This window comes from Danio rerio, chromosome 24 (assembly GCF_049306965.1).
Source record: "Danio rerio strain Tuebingen ecotype United States chromosome 24, GRCz12tu, whole genome shotgun sequence".
Lineage (NCBI taxonomy): Eukaryota > Metazoa > Chordata > Actinopteri > Cypriniformes > Danionidae > Danio > Danio rerio.
In genome coordinates this window covers 34070001-34091089 of record NC_133199.1, presented here as the reverse complement: position 1 = coordinate 34091089, position 21089 = coordinate 34070001, and the positions used below count along the sequence as shown (strand labels likewise).

General features: G+C 34.0%; 2 protein-coding genes across 8 annotated transcripts in view; one reads left to right on the top strand and one right to left on the bottom strand.

Annotated features, from left to right (window-relative positions):
• palmdb (palmdelphin b) overlaps positions 1–8752 on the top strand; it is a 64194-nt gene extending 55442 nt beyond the window's left edge. For 5 of the 6 annotated variants that reach the window (XM_005162836.6, XM_068217238.2, XM_009297549.5 and 2 more), the window contains 3 exons: positions 4131–6177; positions 7681–7769; positions 7889–8752. In XM_005162836.6, coding sequence (XP_005162893.1) covers positions 4131–6177; positions 7681–7769; positions 7889–7972 — 2220 coding nt within the window. In that variant the 3' untranslated portion in view covers positions 7973–8752. Of the gene's footprint in view, positions 1–3225; positions 6178–7680; positions 7770–7888 lie in introns of all 6 variants that reach the window. The other variant, XM_073940913.1, reaches the window with a different exon arrangement.
• A 1733-nt stretch (positions 8753–10485) lies between these two features.
• Positions 10486–21089, bottom strand: part of frrs1b (ferric-chelate reductase 1b) — a 24872-nt gene continuing 14268 nt past the window's right edge. For both annotated transcript variants that reach the window (XM_073940918.1, XM_073940917.1), the window contains exons 10-16: positions 20909–21024; positions 20743–20829; positions 18102–18199; positions 17575–17633; positions 13990–14133; positions 11901–12001; positions 10486–11799 (exon numbers count right to left, since the gene is read on the bottom strand). In XM_073940918.1, coding sequence (XP_073797019.1) covers positions 11707–11799; positions 11901–12001; positions 13990–14133; positions 17575–17633; positions 18102–18199; positions 20743–20829; positions 20909–21024 — 698 coding nt within the window. In that variant the 3' untranslated portion in view covers positions 10486–11706. The remainder of the gene's footprint in view (positions 11800–11900; positions 12002–13989; positions 14134–17574; positions 17634–18101; positions 18200–20742; positions 20830–20908; positions 21025–21089) is intronic.

Genomic DNA, 21089 nt, shown 5'->3' with positions numbered 1-21089 from the left:
TGGTCTAGACACATTGCGACATTGATACTAAAACGATATATTGTGCAGCTCCAAAATATAAAAACGCTAATATATTTATATTTTGAAAGTAGGCCTATATGAATATGCATTTGTATGTACATAATACATATACACAGTACTGTACACGTGTTAAACTGCATTAAGTCAAATAACTGGCCTTAGTAGACGTGTTTCAGTCAGCCTTTTCTCATTTAGGACCCCCCCTAAAAACTCCATATTTTCTCTATTTCAAAGTGCACATGGGACGATTTTCTTGGCAACGTCTAGATGATCTCCTGGCTCCTGTTTCTAAAGCTCACGGTAGGTACTGGGACACGCTGGTACCTCCGTCAGCCTTGGATGCAAATGTTATTGCCGCTGAATAATTTATGGCATACAGATTGTCATGGCACAAATGCTGAGACGGAGAGGGTGCGAGCGTGTTGAAGTTTTCTCAAGCTGAGCTGCTAGAGGAGGAGTCGGGAAGGGGGGTGTTGCCATGGTAGTCAACACTTTAACGCTTGTCATTTTCATGAAGCCTGGTGCCTTTTGTGTTGCTTGCTTGATTGGGGTGAAATGGGCAGGCGCTCAAGTGGAGGGTAATTTCACATAATTTTGAATGTTTTTAGTGGCCGTATTAGCATGCCGCTTGAGTTCTGAATGATTGTGGAGACTTTCATGCAACAGTGGTATAATTATGCCAAAGGGAGCGCAAGAATATTTCAAGCCAAAAATATAAAGATACAAAGATATGATATTTCGAAAGTGCTTCGTTATGGTCTGGATGTTTTGAGCAGAAATAAAATAAAAGAAGCCCTTTGTAATCCCCATGGCAGCTGATTTTGTCTGTCAGAAACAGTTGAAGCGTTAGATCACACATCACTTTGGCACTTGGCAGTTGGTACAAATGAGATCATAAAAATCCATGTAAACAAACTGTGCTGGCGTGATTAAATGCTCTGCAGTGGCGCATCAACAAGACAAGAGAAAAAAGACATGCAATGTGTGGCTGATTGTTGATTTTTGCATAATAAGGTCTCCATGCAGAAATACTTTGTATATAAAAACCTGCAGTCAGTGGCTGTCGATGAGGATGTTATATCTGTCAGTAGGTTTTGCCCTGGAGGAATTTTCTTCTGTCTCTCCTGCTCCTGCATGGTCTCATCCAGAGCCTATTAACTGCGGGACAGAAGTTTGTCATGCAGGAGAAAAAAAGCCAGCTCTGCAGTGTTATATAATGGAAAGAATCTACGTATTTCTATTTCTCATTCCTTTCACTGAAATAATGCACTGTGATTGTAAACAACTGTGTTCAGATTTTAGTCTCATACAGGCATGAGTATGATAACCTTAGGGTAAAACATCACGGTTCCACGATATAACGGTACTGTAATTGCTGGTATAAAAATATGTTCTTTTTTAAATGTCTAGGTAAAACAACAACTTTCCCCCATTGAACAAGGTATATTCTTTTAACATTTAGAATATTTTGAAACAATAAATGTCGGGTTAAATTATTAAAATAAGTCATTGATTTCTGCTGTCCTAATTAGTTTCAAAAACACAAATTTCTTTTCAACTTGAAAAGGCATCTTTTGATATCTTTCTTTTCGTTGGATATAAAGCAAGCCTCTGCACTATTCAGCTATGCAGCATGCTGGATGTTGGTTTATATGAGATTTGTTTTTCAGATGTTTCTTGAATCATGGACTAACCAGTAACTTGTGATATGGAAAGTCCCTTTTCTATTGTTGCCCTAAAAAAAAAAGACTCAAAATAGGCATAGAAACATAAAATAAATAAATAAATAAATAAATAAATAAATAAATAAAAATAAATAAATAAATAAAAATCTTATAAATACCTTAGGAACGGTGTAACAAAAATTTTAAAACCTTGACTTTTCAAAACCGTGGAATACTTTAAAACCGGTTATTGTCCCATGCCTTGTCTCATATTTACCATTAACATTACCAAAATTACCATATTTTTATTGCAATTTTAATGAATAAATTATAATCCTATATTGACTATAGATATTGTCAGAGTGACATTTGTAGTAAAACTGTGGTTATATATATATATATTTATATATATATATATATATATATATATATATATATATATATATATATATATATATATATTATTATATATATATATATATATATATATATATATATATATATATATATATTATATATATATATATATATATATATATATATATATATATATATATATATATATATATATACTGTGGTTAAAAATTTAAAATATAAATACACATTTAGTATTAAAAAAATAACAACTGTTTATCATGAGGACAGAGATAAAATTTACTAAATGAAAACCTCAGTCACACTTCAAAATTTGTGTTAAGAAGATGTACAGTGAATGTGCTTGAAGCTAGTTAAAAGGTAAGAATTTTGAGCAAAATTAAACTAACATTCGTTTAAAACTAACCTGTTTTCTTGAAGTGCTGTGCAATCACAACATAGACGTGTCTAACAGTATGCTTCAGTCACTTTCTTTCATCCAGTCCCCATCAATCTAAAATTGGCGGCAATAGCCACCTGAGGTTTCTTCACAGGTTGTGTAGCTGACGTTCATTGCATTACATTGGCTATCGCGCTATATTAGGCACTAGGTTGTGCTTTCATTCAACAGATTTCATTAATGGTACCGAAAAATGTTATGTTAAAGGTTGTTGCTTATGAATACTTCCGCCGATGCGAAATGACTCTTTTGAACGTGTTAGTGAATCATATATGAGGCAATGACATAGCACCCGCACTCACTCGACACGTAAAGTCTGATTCATGAGTTTATTATTCTAATGAACCGATTCTTTTGAGCGGATCAAAACAAACAGCACAGCGTGGATGGTGAATTTAAGCAACATTATTTTTAATTGTCGTTGATTTAGATCAAGAGATGACCAAATTGTTAGTATTCTTTGATATACTGTTGGCCCACAAGTTGGTACAGTTTCCCAATTACTCTTATTAAATTTCTGAACCATAAATCATTAATTCACCATGTCTGACCAAATTAAAAAGTCAATTTTACCCATATATTTTTATTTTTTGTGGAAAATGTTTGTTAAAGTGTTGATGGTATTCTAATTTAGCAAAGCTTGAGGCTGAAATGTCACAACAAACATTCCTGACAAATTCATGTGCCTATATGGCTCGCTGGTTAAAAAACTACCCTCAACTGAAGGGAAATATTTATTTATTTTGGAAAATACATGTTTTGTTGACCGCTTACTTACACGCTGTTACAAAATCGGCACGTATAATATCTGATTTCTTTAAAAATCAACGATCTTCACTGCCTCAATGATACATGCTATAAAACAGGGTCTCATAATGTACAAGCAACACTTCATTAAATTAGAGTTTTTTATGCCATGTCTTTAAAAATTTTACATTCCTTTTACTCCAGTATTTCCGATGGTATTTCTGCGCTAGGCTGCTAATCCTGAAAGGCGCGTGCGTGTAAACGGCTTTTCATCTCGGTTTACACTTCAACAACTATGAATGCTGAAGTCTATTTAACTGATTATAATTCAATTATATATTACAACATTGATGCTGTACAAATGAATCATATAATATTGAAAAAAGTCACACTGTGCATTCACCAGAAGTATATCAGTATGGGAAGAAACACTAACTCTGCATATACCCTATTGCAGTTCTACTAATAAGTTTATTTTTAGGTAATCATAACCTACAAGGTTTACATTTCTCCTGGAAATCAATTGCAAAAACTTACTCCTTAACCCAAAACTTATTTTCTCACCCCTATGGGATCATCACATAAATTGATTAAAGCTGACTTGTTTTAGTTTTTGTAGATGCTTTCATTTATTTGTAATAATTGTGAATCAAGCATGATTCAAACTTGCAATCATTTGCAAGCAATATTACAATAAATCACATCAGCCCAAGCTCAGGTGGGCACTGAAGAAAACTTTCTCGGAAATGTAGTATTACATAAGCTTTATACTAGACATGAGTGGGAGCAAATTAGCTTTGATATGCTGTGAATGTTTTGGTGATCAGGGAAATGAGATTTCTTTTGCTGCTTTTGAATTTCTTTGCTTTATTTCTCTCTTGCAGGGAGCTACTATTGAGCTTGAAGAGGTGGAGAGACTGGAAGAGATTGCAGGTTGTTCTCATCCAGAAAATCCAGAGCATTCAGAGCAGAAGTCCCTGTCTGAGCCTGTAACCATGGAGACAAGTGAAAACTCCGGCACAGAAAACATAATTGACTGTGAAATGGAAGTCCTGGAGACTGAGTTACCTGAGAGCAAGGACACAGCAGACAACAACGATGAACAGGTCTGTTATGATGCTGAGGTTTTAGAGTCCATTAGCACAAAAGTTGTGGCGGACATTTTAGCAGGCTTACCTCCTGCGGAGACTAAGACTGAGGATCTTGAGGACCTTTGTGGTCCGAAAGAGGCACTTGTCTTGGAGGACCCTCAAGAAGAGCTGAATCGAAATGAGTCGATTACATCTTCGATATCTGACACTCCGTCAAGTGCTGAGAGTGTGTGTGAGAATGACGTCAGGCATAAGAGGCAAGATTCGCCAAGACAAGAACAGTTGGAGGACATTGCACCCCAACCCGATGATGCTATTGGTAATGGAGATATATCAGACCCATTGGGTATGGACTCCCAGGAAGCCATCTTAGAAACTTTTGGATGTGAAGGTCCTGAAGAAACCATCCTCGAGCACTACATCCGAGAGGAAGTTCTGTCAAACGCTTCCACAGAGTCCTGTCATGACCCGGACGAACTGGATGAGTGTCTTCGGGTTGAAATAGCTGCAGCCTCATCAGACAGTGAAACAGATGAGAAATGGAGGTGCATCTTCTCTTCCTCCATAAATAGGGAAGATGATGATTCCTACATTGACAGCCTGAAGCTCAGCGCACAAGAACTGTTTATTCAGAAAGCTGAAAATGAGGACAATGAGGAAGAATCAAAGGAAATTGAAGAGCCAGAGGTTCCCGTTGAAGGAGAAGTGCTGGAGCAACCAGAAAATGAGCCAGATGAGGAACCACAAGAGATTTCTTACAATCCGTCCACTCTATACCATGGCTTGTCCAAGATCTCTGAGGATGATGAAGAACTTGGACGAGTTACAGCAACCCACAAGAGCAATTCCTTTGATTCTGTCAAATCCGATTCCAGCAAAAAGGTGCCGAAAGATTACTGTGTGATTCAGGAAATGAAAAGCGAGAATGTCAGTACTGAACATGTGGATTTTAAAGTTGCTCGTCAACAGTGGCTAGAGATCGAAGAGCAAACTAAAAACTTGAGTCACCATCCAAGCACACCAACAGCTCGATCTGGCACCTGCCAAGGTAGTCACAATTTCATGTATACGCCTGTCCGCAACATTGACAGGTCGAAGAGGGATCTTGAGAGCTTGACCCTTGTAGAGGACTATGCGCACACCCAGTTCAGCCCTTGCTCTGAAGATTCGGGTCTAGATGACTCTAGTTATAAATCACCATTTGATGACCCAGAAATCCCAATTGAGAAAGAGATTCGCCTAACCATGGAGCGTGACGAAAACTTAAGGCGTGAGAGAGTGATGTCTAAATCATACTCCAGTGACTGCGTACAGCTGAGAGCAAGATCTGCCAGCTTGAACCCTGGAAAACTATGCCAAGACGTTGATGAGAATGACGACGAGGGAAATAAATCCAAACTGCTCAACAACACGACTCCATCTTTCATCATTACCTCTTCGCCAACCAAAGGCTCACAGAAACAAGACTTGGCCACTAACAGTGTTATCATCCTCGAGCCAGAACCTCCAAGTCCACGGCATGGAAAGATGGTGTCCTCCAAATCTGCTGACTGGAGACCTGAAGACACTCCTAATGTCATCATTCTGGAGACATCCAACCTCATTATTCGAAGTGCGTCAGATTTCAACTTGAATTCTGTCTCGGAAGAAACCCAGGAAAAAATGTTCCTCAACAACCCATTTTTTAAGCTGCGATCCAGGAGTACAATATCTCTTGTTGATGAGGAGATAAAGATGGTGAAGCAGCGAGAAGAGGAACTGAAGCGACAAAGGGCCGGCCTTTACACAAAGGAGCACTTTCTAATGTCTCCAAACCGTTTGGACAGCTCATTGTTTACAGGTAATACATGGCAACAACAACAAGTGACATAGTTTTGGGATTTCAAAAATATTAAGTAATGATTATATAACAGTGTTCACAAATGATTGATGGTCTGATGCATTTCCAGTGCCAAAAAATAAATAAACAAATAAAAATTACAGCGATGTCACAAACTTTTTTGGGTTGCCCAAAGAACCATTTAGCCACTACAGTATAAAGAACAATTTCTGTAATTAAAAGTTTGATGAATGCTATGACTTCTTTCCACCAATTGGTACAATTCAGTAAAGTACAGCTTACATTTATTTCTGTTTTCTATGTCAGAAGTACCAAAACAGCAAATGATACCACATTTTTGGCACTCTTTTGTAAGGTAACCTATCACAACAATAAGCTAGACTTACTACAGGATGATGATTGATTTAATAATTGATTCAGAGAAACCATGGTCGACCCAAGCTCAAACAAAGCTTGTTATCTTTTTGTGACAAGAAGCAAGAACAGGATCTGCCATATGTCCTCCATTGTTGTTTACAGGGCCATTCATATGTCAAATCTAAACATATAGAAAGCACAAGGTGCACTATTTCCGCTCTCTACTTACATTTGCTGCACATAAACTGTACATTTAAAATAATGAACTTGGGCACGCAAAAGACATGATATGAGTAGAGCGAGCCCAATTAATATGACCCATACCGGATTGTACTGAAATGGACTAAACTGTACTGCTTAGTGGAAACAAGGCTGTTCAAGGAACCACTGATGGCAATAAAGAATCCGTTTAAGACTGTATGATTAAAGATTCGGGTCTTTTTGTAGTCGCGACTAGTCAATGTCTTATTTTTTGATTGGTTTAGATGTATTTGTTCTATGTTGTATTCACATTTCAGACGAACATCAACAGAGTTCATTTGGAAATGAACCGATACCAAACTTTTCATGGGATGACACTCATCTGACCACCCGCTTTCAATGTTATCACTCGATTGAATAGGCGTTATCAATGGTTATCAGCTGAAAGACATGGGCCAGTAGGGCCTTCTGTGTAGGCTCAGAGGGCTGTTATCATTCACATACATGGTTAATCAGCTATACTAATAGAGAAGACTCAAGATTCAGATTTTGTATTTACATTACTGTGATGGTTGGGTTTAGGGTAGACATTAATAAAATACAATTCATGGGAAATTTAATAAATAATTCTCGTTAACTTCCAGCCGCAGCCGTATGTGATCTATAGCTATGTAGATGGTAACAGTAGGCACAGAATGCCTCTACTAACTCATACCTATCAGCTGATAACCACTGAAAACTCTCATTCAATCGAGTGATAACATTCAAATTGACTGATTTGCCAATATTCATAGACCATTATAGATATAATTTGTTTGTTTAGCATTATAGTTAATCGTTAAAGTTAATAGTACAAGTGGGAGCACACCCTGAGACTGCAAATCACATCTATATGATGAAAAGTGAGAAAAGATCTGTTAATTCTTGGAAATTATTTAATTTCAGATGATGTGCCAATTAAATGCAAGTCATCCCCTTCGTCTCCAATGAAAACATGCAGAATGGATCGTTCGGCTTTGTCTTGCGATCATCGAGTAAGTAAATATACACTGAGATTGACAACACAACTTCTATAGTCTATTATGTTAATATTATTTATATTAACTGTAATATTTAAAATTATTTTTATTATTTTTCTCTGTCCTCTCCCTAGTTTCCTGAACCCTATACTAGAGCCCGCCGCAAAAGTGCCATGGCTTTGCGCTGGGAGGCAGGGGAGTTCGCAAACAATGAGTAAAAACACAAGATGGACACTAATAATCGTCAATTTGCAGCTGTTTTACGTAAGAAGTTTTTCAACGCTCAAACTCGTTTGTTTATTGTGACAGCGTATTACACTTGCTACCGCTGCTTGTGTGACTTTGTTATTGATCCAGAAAAAAAAATCTGCATAAGCCAAGATGCCTAAATGTTATTTGAATGTACCGTTTCATGCATATTTGTGGTTCCTCCTGAGAAAGAGGTTTCCAGAGAGACTTATAAACCATATTTTTAGTGTTTTGTCTATAAAGATGAGGATGTACTGTATATTCATACTGTATTTTCTTGTAAGGCAATGTTTGTTTGTATATCCCTAAAATTATATGAAAGTATACGATACTGCAGGGTTTTGGGATCTATTCCAAATGTATACAAAATGAATGTATTTTGTCTGATAGCACAGAAAAACAAACCAATTTGGTATCTTTTAATCAAAGGGACTTTAAGATTGTTTCCTTTTTTCTAGAGAATTAATCAAAATTTGATTGCATATAGGACGTTTTTGAAGGTTTTGCATCAAGATAACATTTTTAATACTTCAGTATGATAAAAAAAAACTAGTAATTCTATTAAGCTACTATATAAAACTGACTTGTTGCTTTGTTGTCCACAGAAAATGTGCATATTTATGTCAAAAACAGTATTGCTTGCTAACTTCTGAATCCATGTCAGTCTCAAGAAAATACCTGCTTTGCATACCATTAGAACAATCATGTGTTCAAAATGCGAATTCAGAAATAAATGTCATTTAAAGGCTTATTGTTTGTTTACACTCAAATGGCTGACTATGTTGTACCATTGTATCTTTATATTAAAAGAACATCATAGGAGAAAAAAAAAAAGAGATTTCCTTACACATATCAGATATATAAACAGTATAGTGGGTATGGAAAGTATTCTGATCCCCTTCAATTTTCACTCTTTGCTACAGTATATTGCAGTCATTTGGTAAAATCATTTATGTTAATGTTTTTCTTTATTAATGAACACGCAGCAACCCATATTGACAGAAAAACACAGAATTGTAGAACTGAAATATCACATGGTCCTAAATATGCAGACCCTTTGCTCAGTATTCAGTAGAAGCACCTTTTGATCTAATACAGTAATTTTTTGGGAAATACAAAGTCTTTTTGGGAAAGATGCAACAAGTATTTCACACCTGGATTTTGGGATCCTCATGCCATTCCTCCTTGTAGATCCTCTCCAGTTCTGTTAGGTTGGATTGTGAACGCTGGTGGACAGCCATTTTTAGGTGTCTCCAGAGATGCTCAATTGGGTTTACTTCAGGGCTCTGGCTGGGCTATTCAACGGAGTACGGAATACATTTTCTATGGGAAGCTTTACAATATATATTTGTGCATATACACTGAACCAACTAAGGAGCTAATAACAAATGATAACTAAATCACTCATGATAGTAATCAATGCTCAAAATCAACAAATGATAACAAAATCACTTATGATAACGATCTAAAATTAGAACACCAAAATATGTTAGGGAAAAATATTAAATTAAACATTTAAAAAGAGCAAAATTCAAGAGAAGCAAAATATTTTTATAAAAGTTTGTTAAAAGTATTTTTCCGCAATATTTCGCATGAATTTAAATCTCTAATCTTTCTATGTTCTGTGACTAAAATATTGTTTCAATAAATATATTCATTTAATAAATCTGTTTTGTTTAAATGCACCAAAATATATTACCTATATACACTGAGAAATGGATAAATATATTTATTTACCAGGGCCTAGTTGTTCAAAAGTAATCTAGTGGGATTTTGGATCATGGATTGGATAAAATCTTGAAAATTAGTTTTTCAAAAGATTCATGGTCATTAGGACCAGAGCATGTAATTCAATTTTACATTTGATTTAGATCAAACATGCCCCTTGGGTTGTTCAAAACTTTGAACTCAGAGATCTTTTTGATAAAAAAAAAAAAAAAAGGATTATCCACGTTTTTTTTAACCAAATAAAACAAGTTGTATTTTTTAAGTGAATGATCACAAACGTAATGGTTACTGATGATAAATAAATGTCTTCATATTTGAAGCATGTCACATTTAATGAGATATGATAAAAAACAGCAGCAAAACAATTGTATTAGCAGTATTGTTTTAGAACAAACTAAAAAATGTCATATATTTGTTGATTGCAGAGTTTCTGTTTCTCACCATTAAAACAAACAATGGCTCTTTGTGATGGTATTTTGCCTACCAGTTGCTCTTTGCTATGCCAGTAGGCTACACGTTTGGTTAAATTTAATGATCTGGTAAAAAGAATTTGGTAATCTTGAAATTTGATATTTGGATCACAGTGATCCAACACAATGTTCCTTTAAAAAACTGTCATATAAGAACGACAGATCAGTTCAAGCTGGATAGCAAAACAGGATTTCCAAATCTGGACCAATCTGATCCAGATTAAATGTTTGGAAAATTGGAAAAACAGTTTAACTGCAAAAGATTTATTTGTCACAAGTTGTAATTTGTTTAAAAACCATAATAAATGGTCCACTTTATTTGAAAAAAAAATCATATTTGTAAAAAAACAAAAAACAAACACATTTCTATTCACTGCGCAAATAAGAATGTTTACACTTCAGGCAAAAGTAACAGTCTTTATCAGGCACTTCAGTTTCTCATTCAAGTCCACAAATCAATATGCAATACTTTCAGAAACAGTCATCCAAAACAAGGTGTTCAAAAACATAACCTCACGTTTATAAAAAGACAATCACAGAGTCAAGACTGGTGTAATTTGCTTGATCTGTAAACTAAACACTGACTGTAGAACATCTAAAGGAAAGTTTTTAAAGATAAACAGGCAAAAGACAAATAACGGGAAAAAATCAGGAGCAGATTTTGAAAAAGCAGCAGTTATTTTACAAATAATTGTGTAGATAATTATCTAAATATGCTATAAAAATAAAACTAAGTTGATTTGTACATCAGCAGTCTAGAAACGCAATTTTAAATAAGACAAAACTCTAATAATTTGTTATCTTCTACCTAACGGGATCGATAGTTCACCAAAAAAATGAAAACTACCAAATCATTTATTATCCCTCATGTCCCAGCCATGGACTTCTATAGGGTTGAGTTAAAGATGGCAGAATTCAGATTTTTGGGTGAACTATCCCTTATAAATAAATACCAATACTTTTGCCACTTGGCCTGTTATAACTCAATCTTACTCCACATTTCTTTGGTTGTTATAAATCAGGCACAATTAGTTAAAGTCACCGAGATTAAACGTGGAAATGAAAGCTGAGAGTGTCAAAATGTTATCATGGTCCAAAGGAAAACACAATTTTAAATTAAACAAAATCTACAAATCTAAAATAATAATAATATTATATTCTACTTAACGGGATAGTTCACCAAAAAAACAAACAAACAAACATTTAATTACCTAATTATTTATTCTCGCTCATGTGGTTTTTAAACCTTAATGAGTTTCGTTCTTCTGTTGAACACAAAAGAAGATACTTTGAAAAATGCTGGCTGCCACTGACTTACATAGGGTTGAGTAAATGATGGCAGAATTTTCATGTTTTGGTGAACTATCCCTTTAATAAACCCTCATAAATTTGACACTTGAACTATCATTATTCAATCTTGCTCCATATTTCTTTGGTTTTTATAAATTAGGCACAACTGGTGAACATCTTAGAGACTAAATGTGGAAATTAATGCAGGGAGTTTATCATACTGCAATGATGGTCCAAAGAAAAACACACAGACATCCCAGATTTCCACAGAGATAAACAGCCAGCACTACATTTTTAAAACGGGATTCCTGGAAAACAGAAAGACAAAATGGAATGGATAATTAAGGATGTAATATTAATATGTAGATGTTTGTTATGAGGGAGTAAATACTCCACAAACTCAACTCACATTGCTGAGAGTCTCACTCTCGTCAGGAACAAACACAACCTCCTCTTTGTCCTCAGAATTAATATGCTCTGAGTAGATTTTGACGTTTTTAAAATATTTACCTGAAAAATATATAAACAAAAACAGTACTCGGATTAATAATGACAATTCTATATAATCTTCTGCTATTTAATGCATTATAATAAACACATGACTATCCTTTGTGTATGTACAATATAATATTAAAAACAATAATAATATGACAATAATAAGTACATCATAAGATTGTGAGGATTTATGTATATGCATATAAATGTATATATATATATATATATATATATATATATATATATATATGTGTGTGTATATATATATATATATATATATATATATATATATATATATATATATATATATATACATACATACATACATATACATATATATATATATATATATATATATATATATATATATATATATATAATTATATAAATTCAGTAAATATTAGTCATTTTTGGTGCTAAATTAATAATAATGGTTCTTAATATTATCAATGGTTGAAAATTATGTTTTTGCTTCTATATACTGTACACTACCTGACAAAAGTCTTGTCGCCTATCCAGGTTTTAGGAACAACAAATATAAACTTGATTTCTAGTTGATCATTTGGTGGCTTACATGAAATTCAAAGGCCTCTAGATTACACTTATTTTACAAAAATAAAATACGTTCATGCCTTGATTTTTAATTGTTTAAATAGGATAGTTTGGTCTGACTTTGCTTAAGTCCTGTCAATTAACAGAAGTAATGTCCAGTTTAGAATATAAAGTTATGCTGCAATGGAGAAAGAATTCATATTGTGTATGACTCCCATGAGCTTGGAGGACTGCATTCATACATCTCTGCAAATATTCTAGCATAGTAGTAAGTTCAATAAATGCATAAACAAATCAATTAATAAATGTATTTGAAATCAAAATTAATATTTATAAATAACAGTTTATTCAAGTGTTTTCAACATTGATAATAATAATAATCAAAAGATGATTGGTTGTGATAATAATCCGTAAGCACCAAATCAGTATTAATAAAAAATAGTTATAAATAAAGTACTACTAGTATTAAATAAATACAAGTATTAAATAATATAAATATAAATTAATTAATAAATTAATAGAATTTAAATTTTCATTAAATAAATCAAACTCACTCACACATAAATATTGACTAAAAACATAAAAAATTATATTCCAGACTTTTATGATTATATCTACATTTCCAATCAGAAAAAAATATATATATAGTTGTATGTTATGTTTTTTTTTTTTTTTTTACAATTTGAAACAAATTTTTACAGTATGTCTTACAATTTTTTTTTCTGCAGAAAGTCTTATTTGTTTTATTTTGGCTAGAATAAAAGCAGTTTTTAATTTTCTAAAAACATTTTAAGGTCAAAATTATAAGCTCCTTTAAGCAATTTTTTGATAGTCAATATAGTCAAATATCAAGTAAAACATTATTTACTGTCATCATGGCAAAGATAAAATAAATCAGTTATGAGAAATGAGTTATTAAAACTATTATGTTTAGAAATGTGTTGAAAAAACCTTCTCTCCATTAAATAGAAATTGGAGAAAAAAATAAACATGGGGCGAATAATTCAGGGGGGTTAATAATTCTGATTGCAACTGTATATCACATTTTTCAATAAATAAACACAATTCATATAGTGAATCAAAACATAAAAAAAAAAAAAATCACATTCCAAATTGTTGACCCTATCTACAGCAGCTTACGCACAAAAAAACTAAACGCAGCCTAAAAGGAAAAAATAAAAGACAAAAGCCTGTTTTTTTCTCATTTTTCTAGCATAAAAACACATTGACATTTCAAACTCATTAGCATTCAGCGGAACATGACGATTACTAATGCAGAAAAATAAAAAACCTTTTACAATTTAATGGATTCATACAGTACTATTGATTTCCTGCACAGAAGCAACATTACTCATAACAGTGCAGTACAATAAACAGCCTCTCTGCAAAGACACAGCTGAGGATTGGAGGTACGGGAACAGAACACACATGGTTGAGGGCGGTTTACTGACCTACAGGTAAAAACCCCCTTCGATGGACTTCCAGCACCAAATCTGCCAACACAAACCAGATGACAGTGAAGGCCAAGAGTCCTGTGGCCCACGGAGAAGGCAGGAAAAGAGCTTGCTGATGGATCCCGAGGAAAATGGTGACAACTAAATCAGAAAAAAAGACAATACAGTGCATTGGTGGTCACTGACTGTTTCATATAGGGATTTTAAAACAAAGTTAAAGTGTTAAGGCCATGAACCTATACTGTCAAAAAAAGACATTTGCTGTTTGTTCAAACTACTTATTTAAAATGAGCTATAACAACACAATAATGTAGTTTTTATTGTGCTAACTTAATTGATTTATGTTCAATCTACCTAAATTTGTACAAACTAATAAGTGTTAAATTGTAAAATTGTTGACTTAATTCCTTCATGTTGTACTAACACAAATCGATTGTGTGGAACCCAGCATTTTTTACAGTGCACACACATCCTTCATGTTGTCCCAAAACAAATCAATTAGGCTCACTAAAATTTAAGTGTAATACAAATTTAGGCGGATTAAACACAAAACAATTAAGTTGTCCACAAAAAACTCACACACACACACAAAAAAAAAATTGTGTTGGTTCAGCTCATTTTAAATAAGTAGTTTGAACAAGCAGCATTTTTGGAGATTAAATTAATTGATTTTTTTTTTTTTTTTGATAAATATTGACTTTTATTTTATAAAATATTGACTTTTTTATTTTTAAAAGTAAACATTGTGATTCATCACTCAAAAAAAAAAAATGCATGTGAAAATTAGACTAAAAAACTTGGTACTTAAATGAATAGTTCAACCAAAATTACTATTTAAGATACATGATAAAAAAATAAAGCTAAATTAATGTTCAGATCATCAGTCTATAAATGCAATTTCAAAATCTATTAATAACTCAATCAAAAAAAAAAAAAAAAAAGTCATCAAGGTTTGAAAAAAAAAAAAATATATATATATATATATATATATATATATATATATATATATATATATATTTTTTTTTTTTTTTTTTTTTTTTCAAACCTTGATGAGTTTCTTTCTTAAAGGGATAGTTCACCCAAAATTAAAATGCACTCACTTTCAGTGCTGCCAACTTACCAATTTTGTTGCTAGATTTAGTAACATTTCATACTACCAAGCAACTTTTTTTTCAAAAAGCACTCAGATTTAGCAATTTTTTACATTCATTTTAGCAATTTTTAAAACGTGACTCAAAAGAGCAGTGGCTGCAGGCTTCACTCAGTAAAGTAAATTGCTAGCTCAGATTGTTTCTCATAACTGTTAATTTACTCATATTTGTTAACACGTGTAATTGTTGGTAATTTAGATAGCAATAAATTCCATTAGTGCTATAATTGTTGTCACTTTCACAAATGTGTTAATTCAACAAGTTTAAAAGAGTAAGTACACAAGCTGTGATTGTTTAAAAGAATGTAAGAAAGCTCATTATCAGTGTTATATTTAAAAAACAAAATTCTTATCAAAAAGTGTTTGTGTTACTTTTGCAAATAGTCAACTATATTTTTCATACAAATCTAAATGAACATATTTCAAATAATGTTTTTGTTTTTGCTAAGATGGCCTGTCAATTTGAGAAAACATTCATTATTCTGTATACTACTTAAAGATGTAGTTTTGAGCTGCGATTACGCAATGACCTTATCAAGTTATATGTTAATAACAGACTATTTATTGTGCATCCAGATGTAATGTTTTAATTTAATATAATACACAGCGCCTCAGAAAGTAGAGACATGACGGGCTTAAGTTAAGTGTCAGAAACTACATGATGACATCGATTATATGCAAATTAGTGCGTGACGTCATCTGGCAACTTTAGCTACTTTTTGGGCAGGCTTTAGCTACTTTTCATTGGAAATATTTGGCAACACTGCTTACTATTTAAGATGTTTTGAATGTATCCAGATGTTTCCAGAAAGTACATACAGATATACAGTAAGATGGAAACTGTACTTATGTTATTTATGCCATTAAGTTAGATTTCAGTGAATAATTAGTTAAAGGGCACCTAGGTTACCCCTTTTTTCAGATTTAATATAAATCTTTTGCGTCTCTAGAATGTATATAAAGTTTCAGCTCAAAAGACCCCTCAGATTTTTCATTATACCTTTTACAAGATGCTGTTTTATACTGATTTCCAGCAGGGGGTGGTTTTGTCGTACTGCGCCTATAAAATGAGTCTTTCCCGCCTACTGTTTCTACGTGCCTTCCCGCGTGCTTTAATCTCCTCCCTCAGCTGCGTCAGACAACAGACAGACTTAAAGAAAGAAGGTCTCACGTAGCGTTTGTGAGATATACTACAGTAAGAACTAATCTTTACTAATCAGTATTGTGAAGTTGCATTGATTAGTCACACACAATATCGTTACAAAGTTAACGCGCGCACACACACACACACACACACACACAGGCAGGCAGACAGGCAGGCAGGCAGACAGAGCGCGCTTAGCACTGTTTTTGCACTTAAATATGACAGGATACAGGCTAACCTCCAGTACTGTGTGGATATCTGTTATGCTAGTGTACAATATAAACCTGATTTAACTTCCACAAACCGGGATTGAAGCGTCTTCTTTTATAATTGTTCTTACACGCGGCTGTGCTGATGAAGTAAAGCTGAAGGAAATCGCTGTAATTAATTACACACATGCTCTGTTTTAAAACACTTTAAACATTTAAAACTTGCTCTTAATCACATTTGATGATGATTGATGATCCTAGGGAACAGAACAGACCTTTTTTTTCCGGTTGCTTTGCGTATGTCTGCCTGGTCTTGTTGACATATACACGTGACTACCGGAACATGTTAATGCCTGCAGCTGTCAATCAATTCGGTGGGCGGGGGAACAGTCTGAAAACCGCTCTAATTGGTCCACCGTTTTTTATGTTGTTAAATTGAAAAAAAAAAGAGGACTGGGTGTGTTTATATCACCCCAATATGATGGTCTATACATTATATATACGCATATGTTTGTCCAAATAGATTTTTCACCATAGGTGCCCTTTAACTAATTTTACTGAGTTGAAATTTAGTTGAAAACATAGCTAGATTTGAAAAAAAAAAAAAAAACATAGTATGTTTATATTCATTAGACAGCACATTATGAAGGTTTTCACTTCAGAGAAGGTAATAAAACAATATTTGATGAAATAACCCTGATTTCCAACTGCTGTTCTTAGAAAAAAAATGCTCTTATTGACTATATGTTTATTTGGAGTTTGGAAAAAAAAAAAGGTTTAAAATATCAGGCTTTTATATAATAAAACAAATACATTGCACAAAACTATCCTTAAAAAATACTGTACAGGGAATTAAGAATGTTCTACTTTATACTAACGCGCCAAAATGCAATTAGCTATAATATAATAAATAATCACATACGATGATTATAAAACAGACAATTTGTTTCAGGCAAAAGTGTTTACTGCTCAAATTTACTGAGCCTAAAAAGCTGCTTTTTTGCTGTCAGCGCTGTTGTTAATAAGGATCTGAGCCATATAATTATCTACTCAAGATAATTGACAACACTGTTTCTTACCAGCCACAATCTGAGCTGCTGTTCCTGTTCCAAAATGCATCCAGTTGAAGATGTATCTCCTGAGAGCAGGTTATACACAAAACACTGTCAACATGACAATTCAAACAACATATAATGTCCCAAAACATCGCAAACTGTCATTTGCAAGTATTTTAAATTAAATATAACATTCAACTAATTAGATTTTGGGTTATTTTGAAAGAAGTATTTTAGCATTCTGTCAAGGGTCTACAGATAAATCATAGCCATACAGGGATGTTGTTGTTAAATACAGTAATAGATTTATTTGATCATAAATACAGTAATACTGAGAAATAGTGTTACAATTTAACATAACTTTAATTTCTAATATATATTAACATCACTTTCTTTATGAACTTAAACAAAATTGACTTTTTATTTGTTTTTTTTCAAATGACATTTTATTCAAATGTATTAAATATAACAGTAAACCATTTTTTAATCAGTTCAGTCTGGATATTTCATTTTTGGCTGAACTGTGCAATGCTGCTGTCACCAGGATTTACCTTGCAGCGTCTGGTGCAGGTCTGAAAAGTGCCATGACAGGTTGGATGAGAGTCAGTGCCATGACAACACAACCCAAATACGGGTGTATTCCTGCCCGCTGTGAACAACACAAAATGGATTAGACTCAACCACAATACTGTACCACAAAAGTATTGGAACAGTAGGATTTTTTTTTTTAAGAAACCTATTCCACTCCGCAAGCCTGAATTTATTTGATAAAATACTCAGCAATAATCCTACAAAGGTTTTGGATCAGTATGACTGATAAATAGATTGATTGATTGGTTGGTTTTTTATTTGATCAAATACTCAGCCATAATAATACAAATGTTTTGAATCAGTATTATTTATTTATTTATTTGTTTGTTTATTAATTATTATTATTATTATTATTATTATTATTATCATCATCATCTTAAAAGAAGCCTATTCCACTCCCCAAGCCTGAATTTATTTGATCAAATACTCAGCCATAATACTACAAAGTTTTTAAATCTGTATGATTCATTCATTCATTCATTCATTCATTCATGTATTCATTTATTTATTTATTTATTTAATTTGTTTGCTTGATTGTTTATTTGTTATTATTATCTTAAAAGAACCCTATTCCACTCCCCAAGCCTGAACTTATTTGATCAAATACATTGATTTTAAATTTGAATCTTTCTTCATATTTATACATTTTTTAACACAGTTTTTACTTTATTTTTCACATTTTAACAGGGTTTCTGCAGGTTTCACCAAGTTAAATTTAAAACATTAGGTCAGGTCAGTATCCTCAGAAGTAAATAAATAGAGAACTGTTAAGCAAATGTTACTATAAGGACAAACTTTTTAAATAAAAAGTTTTATTGAGATTTGCTGGTGACTGTATGGGTGTTAATGGCCAGATTGGTAGCTATGAACGCACAAAGAACAAAGAACAATGAAGACCTGGTAAAACAATTGTAAAGACCTACAACACAATATTTCAGTATCTTTAAGACTTTTTAAGGCCTAAAATTTAGCTTTTGAGATTTAAGACATTTTAAGACTTTTTAAGACCCTGCGGGCACCTTGTTACCAGAAAAAAAAAAAAAAATCTAATCCCAAGTTTGACCTGAAGTACAAATCCATACCTGCCATTTGTCTATAAAAAAGGGGGAGCGACTGCTGCGTTTTGGCAACCTGGGGCTGTTACAGACTGTACTAAAAAGCTGAGGACCAGGAAATGGGTGTGAAATACGGGAGACTCCTGGGAAAAACGGGAATGTTGAAAGGTATGAGCAAATCGCTTCTCAATGTCTGTCAAAGCACAAGTTTTGTGGGTTTTATTTTGAGCGGGGGCAGGTTTGTCTCCTATTGGCATGGAACTTGCGCCCTCTGCTGGTCAAGGACAGAAACTCTTGAGCGATTCTTGGCATGAGGGGTGTCACAGATGCCCCTGTTGAGTCACAAATGTGTCCCTCATGCTCGGCCGTACGGATGGATGGATGGATACACGTGTCAGCTTGAGGCTCAAATAAGCCAGACTTAATAAGAGACCCGGTCAACACTGTGCTTGATTAATCCCTGAGGAAAAGTGGGTGTGTTGTTTGGAACGAGGGCCAAGAAGATGCCACATGGTGGGTCACTTCTAATGTTCATTTGCGGTGTGTGTGTGTGAGTTTAAATGTATTTATTCTGAGCAGGCAGCATGTGGGTCTGACACACTGGCAGAGCTGCTGAACAGTCAGAGGTGTGTGATAGAGAGGGTGAAAATATGACACACTGTTAAAGCATGATGATTACTCATCATAGGCAGAAGTGTTTCTGTGTGTGTCTGTGTGTGTTGTGTGCATATTGAGCATGTGTGAGTGTGTGTGTGTGTGTGTGTGTGTGTGTGAGTACATGTTGTGTCTGTTGAATGCACGTGTGTTGAGGGTAATTGGTGAGTATGTGCACGTATATGTGTGTGTGTGTGTGCATGTGTGTTGAGTGTGTGTCTATGTATGTGCAGAAGTTGTTGGGTCTGTGTGTCTAGGATGTGTTTATGTTGAGTGTGTGTGTGTGTGTGAGGTGTGTTAAGTGTGTGTGTTGAGTGTGTGTATACAGTATGGTGTGTATTGAGAGTGTAGCAGAAGTGTTGGCTCTGTGTGTATGTTGAGTGTGTGTGTATGTTAAGCATGTATATGTTATGGGTGCGTGTGTGTTAGTTACAGTGTGTGTGTATGTTACAGTATGTGTGTCTGTTGTGTGTGTGCAGTGTGTTGACTGTGTGTGTATACAGTATTGTGTGTGCGCTGAATTGTGTCTGTGTGTACGATGTTTGCATGTTGAGTGTGTTCATACTAAGTGTGTGTGTGTGTGTGTTGTGTGCATAGTGAACCAGCATGTGTGTATGTGAGTACATGTTATGCGAGTTGAATGCTCGTATGTTGAGGGTGATTGTTGAGTATGTGCACGTGTGTGTGTGTGTGTGTGTGTGTGTGTGTGTGTGTGTGTGTGTGTGTGTGTGCATGCTGTGTGTTGAGTGTGTTTGTGTGTATGTGGAATGTATGGGAGGTTGTCTGTTTATATAGTTTGTACAGTATAAAGAAAATCATTATGTTTATGGAGAGCCTTCACAAAGAAACATAAACCAGACTTGTGTTTGCGTGTGTTGGATGTGTGTGTTACCTTGCTCCAACCTCCTCTGTAGATAAAAGGTAAAACAAAGGCGACCAGTGTGAGCAGAACTGTGAGGCTCATCAGCATTCGGTGTAACTGAGGAAACAAAGAGTATTGAGGATGAGTCACATCTGGAAATCTACAGACATCCTCATTTTAGCAAAGCAGTGCCCACCTGAAACCAGACCTTCTGCCCCAAAATGTTCTGCTCCGGCCAGTCGGGTTTGAAGTATCTTGCCATGATGACCCCAGCGGTGACAGTCGACGTCCAGGCAATCAACATTAAAGCCCCTGCCAATACAAACAGGACAAATAACAGAAACCAGATGTAAAAAGTTAGATTGTTTTAATAAATT